Genomic DNA, 7,990 nt, shown 5'->3' with positions numbered 1-7,990 from the left:
TATGTAGTGTATTAGTAGTGTATGTGTAGTAGTGTATATGTAGTGTATTAGTTGCTTGGGTTATTGATGGTTGATTGACTTTTGCAAGTGAAATCATAATCTAATTTCAACCACCTGTACGTGTGCCCCCAGCGCACCCGCCTCCTCCCGTTCTTTCTAGTATTGAGTATTTACTTCTACCATAACGGCATATCCAGACTTACCTATTGATATGATAGTGTGTAGAGCTGCAACAATTAGTCACTTAATTGATTAGTCGATCAATCATTTAGAATTTAAAACATACTACAATTATCTCGTTCAAGCTTCTTAAATGGGAGCATTTTCTCGTGTCTTTACTATGAAAGTAAACCGATTGTGTCCTGGACAAAACAAGCCATTTGAGGATGTGATCTTTGGGGACGAAGTTATTGATATTTTTCACCATATTGTGATATTTTATAGATCAAATGACTGATCGATTAATGGAGGAAATAATCGACACGTGAATGGAGAATGTTGCAGCCCTATGTGTAACCTATAGGCCGTGTGCTTGCAGAACATCCAGGGAATGACGGGCACGCCCATGGTGGCAGCCAGCCCGGAGCGCCACGACGGTGGGCTGCAGGCCAACCCTGTGGAGGTGCAGAGCTACCAGCCCCCCTGGAAGGTTCTAAGCGACTTCGCCCTGCAGAGCGACCTCGACCAGCCCGCTTTCCAGCAACTGGTGAGCCCACATGGTCTGGACCAACCACTGGACCCATATGGCTTTCTACAGGCTAGTCTTTAAACTGATATCACGCTGATATCTCTTTCTGTATGTATGTTGCTTTCTACAGGCTAGTCTTTAATCGGATATCATGCTGATATACCTGTATGTACTGTATGTATGTATGTATGTATGTATGTACAGTATGAATGTATGTATGTATGTATGTATGTATGTATGTATGTATGTATGTATGTATGTATGTATGTATGTATTGTTGGCAAACCTGAACTTTGGATGAACTTTTGCTCCACCACCTGCGAGGGGGCAAAGCCGACTGGAGGAGAGGCCTGCACGGGCACTCGGACAGTGCTTCTTTTTCCCTAATTCCAGAACTTCTCTTAATCTAATGAGACCTGCCTACAGCATCTATGTTCTATCCCTGGTGGATTCGAGAGCGTCTAAGTGACGGTCTCCCGTCTGACTCCCTGCCTGTGCAGGAGAGCGCCAAGGCTCTGAGGTCCAGTTCTTTTATGTCATTGTCGTTGAGGGTGTGTCTATGTTTTTGCTGACTCAATGACTTAAATTCTGATTGGATGCTACATGATCCCTCTCCTAATATTGGCCCTGCCCATCAACTGGGCCACCTCCCTTAGGTGTCTTGAACTCAATGATACTCTAACACTGAACCATCCTTATCTGAAAACATTCATCAACTTGGACACCTCCTATGGTCTTGAACTCAATGACACTCTCTTCCCACTCTCATCTAAAAACATGTTATGTAACCCAGGCTTACTTCAGCACACAACAATGCATTAATACAATTGTCATTTCAAACTTTGTGCATGTAACATAGACTATTTCACCATACAATTAAAATCCATTCATATTGAGATTACATTTTCCACTTGGAAGTCCATAGACACGTGTTCACATCCCTCAGTCAACACAATGCATTTCAACGATATAATACAATCCATGTTTCACGTGACATATGGTTATAACATTGTGACTTCAGTGCACACAGGATATATAGAAAAACTTTGGTGAATAGCATTTTGATTAAATAGGAGTCTCCTCTCCTCCAGTCGGCTTTGCCCCCTCGCAGGTGGTGGAGCAAAAGTTCATCCAAAGTTCAGCTTTGCCAACAGTATGTATGTATGTATGTATGTATGAATGTATGTATGTATGTATGTATGTATGTAGGTATGTAGGTATGTATGTATGTTTCCTCGCACCCTTGTACTCTTGTCAGTGTGGAAAAGAGACCATCATGGGACAACTCTCCACTCAAACCCAGACAAATTAAATTATTTTAGGGTTAGCAGGACTTTAAAGAGGGACTAAACACACAAGACTTCTGGCAAAATGGCATTCTGTTTGATTGAAAAAAACAAGGAAAGTGGCAGAAGAGTGTATCCTCTTGTCTCACTATAGCCTAGTCTTTGGCTGTGTTCAGACCGGAAAAATACGGGAAACCGCACCATGACACTTTTCCCTGCATAGAGGAAACACGTTATATCAGAGTGTATCAGAGATAGAGTAGGTTATAGCCACGTTATAAACAACTAACCAACGCTGGTGGTCCATATGGAAACAGTGTTACTCGAAATGGTTAAGTTACATCAATTTGGTCATTCAGTGGTGTTTGACTGCCATGTAAAATAACTAACGTTAGCCGCTAGCATTATCCATAGTAGACGATTACCCATAATGCCTTGCGTTATCCCAGCACACAGGAATGTTTGTAGCTGTCCTCTCCTACAGGCTGTTTGTCTTCTCCTACAGGCTGTTTCTAGCTGTCTCCTCTTACAGGCTGTTTCTAGCTGTCTTCTCCTACAGACCGTTTCTAGCTGTCTCTTCCTACAGGCTGTTTCTGGCTGTCTCTTCAGGCAGGCTGTTCTAGCTGTCTCTTCCTACAGGCTGTTTGTCTTCTCCTACATGCTGTTTCTAGCTGTCTCCTCTTACAGGCTGTTTCTAGCTGTCTTCTCCTACAGACTGTTTCTAGCTGTCTTCTCCTACAGGCTGTTTGTAGCTGTCTCTTCCTACAGGCTGTTTCTGTCTGTCTCCTCCTACAGGCTGTTTCTAGCTGTCTTCTCCTGACCTACAGGCTGTTTCTGGCTGTCTCTTCATGCAGGGTGTTCTAGCTGTCTCCTCCTACAGGCTGTTTCTAGCTGTCTCTTCCTACAGGCTGTTTCTAGCTGTCTCTTCCTAAAGGCTGTTTCTAGCTGTCTCTTCCTAAAGGCTGTTTCTAGCTGTCTCTTCCTACAGGCTGTTTCTAGCTGTCTCCTCCTACAGGCTGTTCTAGCTGTCTCTTCCTAAAGGCTGTTTCTAGCTGTCTCTTCCTAAAGGCTGTTTCTAGCTGTCTCTTCCTACAGGCTGTTTCTAGCTGTCTCTTCCTACAGGCTGTTTCTAGCTGTCTCTTCCTACAGGCTGTTTCTAGCTGTCTCTTCCTACAGGCTGTTTCTAGCTGTCTCCTCCTACAGGCTGTTTCTAGCTGTCTCTTCCTACAGGCTGTTTCTAGCTGTCTCCTCCTACAGGCTGTTCTAGCTGTCTCTTCCTACAGGCTGTTTCTAGCTGTCTCTTCCTACAGGCTGTTTCTAGCTGTCTCCTCCTACAGGCTGTTCTAGCTGTCTCTTCCTACAGGCTGTTTCTAGCTGTCTCTTCCTACAGGCTGTTTCTAGCTGTCTCTTCCTACAGGCTGTTTCTAGCTGTCTCTTCCTACAGGCTGTTTCTAGCTGTCTCTTCCTAAAGGCTGTTTCTAGCTGTCTCTTCCTACAGACTGTTTGTATTTGTAAAAAAAAGGCTGGGAACCGCTGGCCCTAATGTGAACAACAGCACTGTTTGTGTGAGTGAGTTGTTCTGGCCTAGTGTGAACAACAGCACTGTTTGTGTGAGTGAGTTGTTCTGGCCTAGTGTGAACAACAGCACTGTTTGTGTGAGTGTGTTGTTCTGGCCTAGTGTGAACAACAGCACTGTTTGTGTGAGTGTGTTGTTCTGGCCTAGTGTGAACAACAGCACTGTTTGTGTGAGTGTGTTGTTCTGGCCTAGTGTGAACAACAGCGCTGTTTGCGTGAGTGTGTTGTTCTGGCCTAGTGTGAACTTCACACTAGGCCAGAACAACAGCACTGTTTGTGTGAGTGTGTTGTTCTGGCCTAGTGTGAACAACAGTGCTATTTGTGTGAGTGTGTTGTTCTGGCCTAGTGTGAACTTCACACTAGGCCAGAACAACAGCACTGTTTGTGTGAGTGTGTTGTTCTGGCCTAGTGTGAACAACAGCGCTGTTTGTGTGAGTGTGTTGTTCTGGCCTAGTGTGAACAACAGCACTGTTTGTGTGAGTGTGTTGTTCTGGCCTAGTGTGAACAACAGCACTGTTTGCGTGAGTGTGTTGTTCTGGCCTATTGTGAACAACAGCACTGTTTGTGTGAGTGTGTTGTTCTGGCCTAGTGTGAACAACAGCGCTGTTTGCGTGAGTGTGTTGTTCTGGCCTAGTGTGAACAACAGCACTGTTTGTGTGAGTGTGTTGTTCTGGCCTAGTGTGAACAACAGCACTGTTTGTGTGAGTGTGTTGTTCTGGCCTAGTGTGAACTAGGGATGTTCATCAATTATCGAAAATCGATAATCGATCGTTAAGGATTGGAATCGATCCTGTGGCATTTGGATCGATTTTTTAATTATTAAAAAAAAAAAAAAAAAAAAATTTGGACTAGGTTTGGGTGGAATTCGTTCCTCCTCGCCCCACTCCATTGCACAGCCGACTAACGTGAGGTGGAGCTTCATATAGTCTCTAGTTTTCTGGCTGGGCACGGGCCTTTGTGCCAACAAAACTGTTTTAAACATGAGAAATTCACACCGGCATGCGCCGGGGACAGCAGTGTTGGAGAGGAGACACATTGAAATAAAGAGTTCATTGAGGAGAACATGTTGTCTTTCGTATTTTCTGCCATAGGCATTAATTTTGTTAAAAAAAAAAAAAAAAAAAAATTGAAAAAATTGAAAAAATTGAAAATTTTCTAAGTATTAATAAAATCGATAATCGATAATTGATCGTTAATTCTCACCGATTATCGATTTTGGAAAATTTTCAAAATGAACATCCCTAGTGTGAACAACAGCACTGTTTGTGTGAGTGTGTTGTTCTGGCCTAGTGTGAACAACAGCGCTGTTTGTGTGAGTGTGTTGTTCTGGCCTAGTGTGAACAACAGCACTGTTTGTGTGAGTGTGTTGTTCTGGCCTAGTGTGAACAACAGCACTGTTTGTGTGAGTGTGTTGTTCTGGCCTAGTGTGAACAACAGCGCTGTTTGTGTGAGTGTGTTGTTCTGGCCTAGTGTGAACAACAGCACTGTTTGTGTGAGTGTGTTGTTCTGGCCTAGTGTGAACAACAGCACTGTTTGTGTGAGTGTGTTGTTCTGGCCTAGTGTGAACAACAGCACTGTTTGTGTGAGTGTGTTGTTCTGGCCTAGTGTGAACAACAGCACTGTTTGTGTGAGTGTGTTGTTCTGGCCTAGTGTGAACAACAGCACTGTTTGTGTGAGTGTGTTGTTCTGGCCTAGTGTGAACAACAGCACTGTTTGTGTGAGTGTGTTGTTCTGGCCTAGTGTGAACAACAGCGCTGTTTGTGTGAGTGTGTTGTTCTGGCCTAGTGTGAACAACAGCACTGTTTGTGTGAGTGTGTTGTTCTTTGTCTTCTTCTGACAACCAGCTTGTAGGTGCTGCTGAGTGTGTGTTAGAGATGGAAATGGAAATTAAATGAATTGAATGAAAAGAAAATAATCAAAATCTTGGGGGCAATCTTTGCCCTTTGATCATGGTTCTTAGGATCATGGTTTTTAGGGGCATTCTAATATTTATTTTTGCCCCTGGCTTCATTCCTACACTGCTTGCCATGCACGGCCCATTCACTTCAATAGAAGTCTGGCACCAATATAAACGCTGTCCCTGTGACGTAATGATCCTTCCTTGTTTTTGAGGTAGTTGAGTGTGTGGTTTTTAGAGTGTGTGGTGTTTAGAGTGAATGGTGTTTAGAGTGCATGTTGTTTAGAATGCATGTTGTTTAGAGTGAATGGTGTTTAGAGTGCATGTTGTTTAGAGTGTGTGGTTTTTAGAGTGTGTGGTGTTTAGAGTGTGTGGTGTTTAGAGTCTGTGGTGTTTAGAGTGTGTGGTGTTTAGAGTGCATGGTGTTTAGAGTCTGTGGTGTTTAGAGTGTGTGGTGTTTAGAGTGCATGGTGTTTAGAGTGCATGTTGTTTAGAGTGAATGGTGTTTAGAGTGCATGGTGTTTAGAGTGTGTGGTGTTTAGAGTGCATGCGTTTAGAGTGTGTGGTGTTTAGAGTGCATGGTGTTTAGAGTGCATGTTGTTTAGAGTGCATGGTGTTTAGAGTGCATGGTGTTTAGAGTGCATGTTGTTTAGAGTGAATGGTGTTTAGAGTGCATGCGTTTAGAGTGTGTGGTGTTTAGAGTGCATTTCAAGATTCAAGATTTTTATTGTCACTCCGTAGTACAAGTATCACGTGTGAAATTATTGTGCTGTGAACTCCGTTTACAACATAGTACAAATATAACAGGGCATATGAGTGCAAAAACAACAAGAGACACAACAAGCAATAAGGCAGTAGAGTGATAAGACAAGTCAGAGACAGTGGCATATTCACTGCACATAGGTGCACATGTCATGTGCATACTTGGACGTACTTAAACATTTTGAATTCGACGTATTTGACGTACAGGTGCAAATAGCATGTACCTAATTAAACATACAATTAAACATTACACATACATAATGGTAGCATCTACAGTGCGGTACAGTACAGCTACTACACTATTTGGTGTTTAGATTGGTGTTTAGACTGCATGGTGTTTAGAGTGAATGGTGTTTAGAGTGCATGCGTTTAGAGTGCGCGGTGTAGTAGGGATGAGCGAGTACACGTTACTGTATCTGTATCTGTATCATAGATCAGTTATCAGTTATTCTCCCTGCCGTGCAAAATGCCTGTGCGCTCGGCGCTAAAGCTTTAAATGGGCATGCTTAAGTCAAGAATTATTCACAGGTGTGGTTATGCGCCTCCTGGGCAGGGCGTTACATCTATCAAACCAATCAGTACTTGGCTCGCTGTCCCTGTGATGTAATGACCCTTCCTTGTTTTTGATGCAGTTGAGTGTGTGGTTTTTACAGTGTGTGGTTTTTACAGTGTGTGGTGTTTAGAGTGCATGTGTTTAGAGTGCATGGTGTTTAGAGTGTCTTCACTGACTCCCTCCTGCCTGTGGTGTTTAGAGTGTGTGGTGTTTAGAGTGTCTTCATCGACTCCCTCCTGTCTGTGGTGTTTAGCATAGGTGGAAACAGTACACACAAATTTACTAAAGTAAAAGTACTGTTACTTTGATTTTTATCTGGCGACTTCTGGTGATTTTTGAGCAGCCAATAGTTACTTTCCTTGGAAAAAAGTTGGCAACACTGGCAACAGTTATCCAGCTCTGGCAGATTCGGGTGCGCAGTTCATAGAAAACTTGGGGAAACTTTGGATTTATTTTACTTCTCAACTAAAGCGATTTAAAGTGTAACAAAGTACATTACTTCAATCAAAATTTACTTAAGTAAAAGTAAAATCTCTGATTTGAAAAATTTGTCAAAAAAATACAAGTACACAAAAAAAGCGACTCAATTACAGTGAGTTGAGTAATTATAATGAGTTACTTTCCACCTCTGGTGTTTAGAGTGCGTGGTGTTTAGAGTGTCTTCACTGACCCCCTCCTGTCTGTTGTGTTGTTTTACAGGTGAGCTTCTCGGAGGGAGGGCCGGGCTCCAACTCCACAGGCAGCGAGATAGCCTCCATGTCGTCCCAGCTTCCAGACACGCCCAACAGCATGGTGTCCAGCCCCATCGAGGCCTAGGGCCAAGCACTGCACCAAACAACCATACCCCCTGGTTGTATTTTTACACTGTGAAGACAATCATGGGATTTTACCACAGACACCCCATACAAGTGTCCATCCAGAAGACACGTTAGGACGAACCCTGCGTCATGACTGGTGCTGCCCGCCCGCCCACCCGGCCGGTCTGTCTGTCACATGCCTGGTTACAGTTTTGCCAAAAGAGAAGACAGAAAATGTCCCTACCAAGACAAACAGGAGAGACATCTCAATCCAAGATTTGCGACATGCCCTGCGTTACATTTGAAGAGAAAACAGACTGGTGATCCCTTTTTTCCCTTCTTTTTCTTCTTTTCCCAATAGCTTGACCAGAGATGCACCTCTGGAGCTTGGAAGGGACAGCATTTTTTATTTTTATTTTTTATTTTTTCATT

General features: G+C 43.3%; 1 protein-coding gene across 2 annotated transcripts in view; it reads left to right on the top strand.

Moving 5' to 3' along the window:
* isl1a (ISL LIM homeobox 1a) overlaps positions 1 to 7,748 on the top strand; it is a gene marked incomplete at its 5' end in the record, with an annotated part of 18,530 nt that extends 10,782 nt beyond the window's left edge. For both annotated transcript variants that reach the window (XM_083644503.1, XM_083644502.1), the window contains 2 exons: positions 539 to 706; positions 7,461 to 7,748. In XM_083644503.1, the coding sequence (XP_083500629.1) occupies positions 539 to 706; positions 7,461 to 7,577 (285 nt within the window). In that variant the 3' untranslated portion in view covers positions 7,578 to 7,748. The remainder of the gene's footprint in view (positions 1 to 538; positions 707 to 7,460) is intronic.
* Positions 7,749 to 7,990: the final 242 nt, after the last annotated feature.

This window comes from Poromitra crassiceps, assembly GCF_964638095.1.
Source record: "Poromitra crassiceps genome assembly, chromosome: 10".
Classification (NCBI taxonomy): domain Eukaryota; kingdom Metazoa; phylum Chordata; class Actinopteri; order Beryciformes; family Melamphaidae; genus Poromitra; species Poromitra crassiceps.
This window is presented reverse-complemented; position numbering and strand designations above follow the sequence as displayed.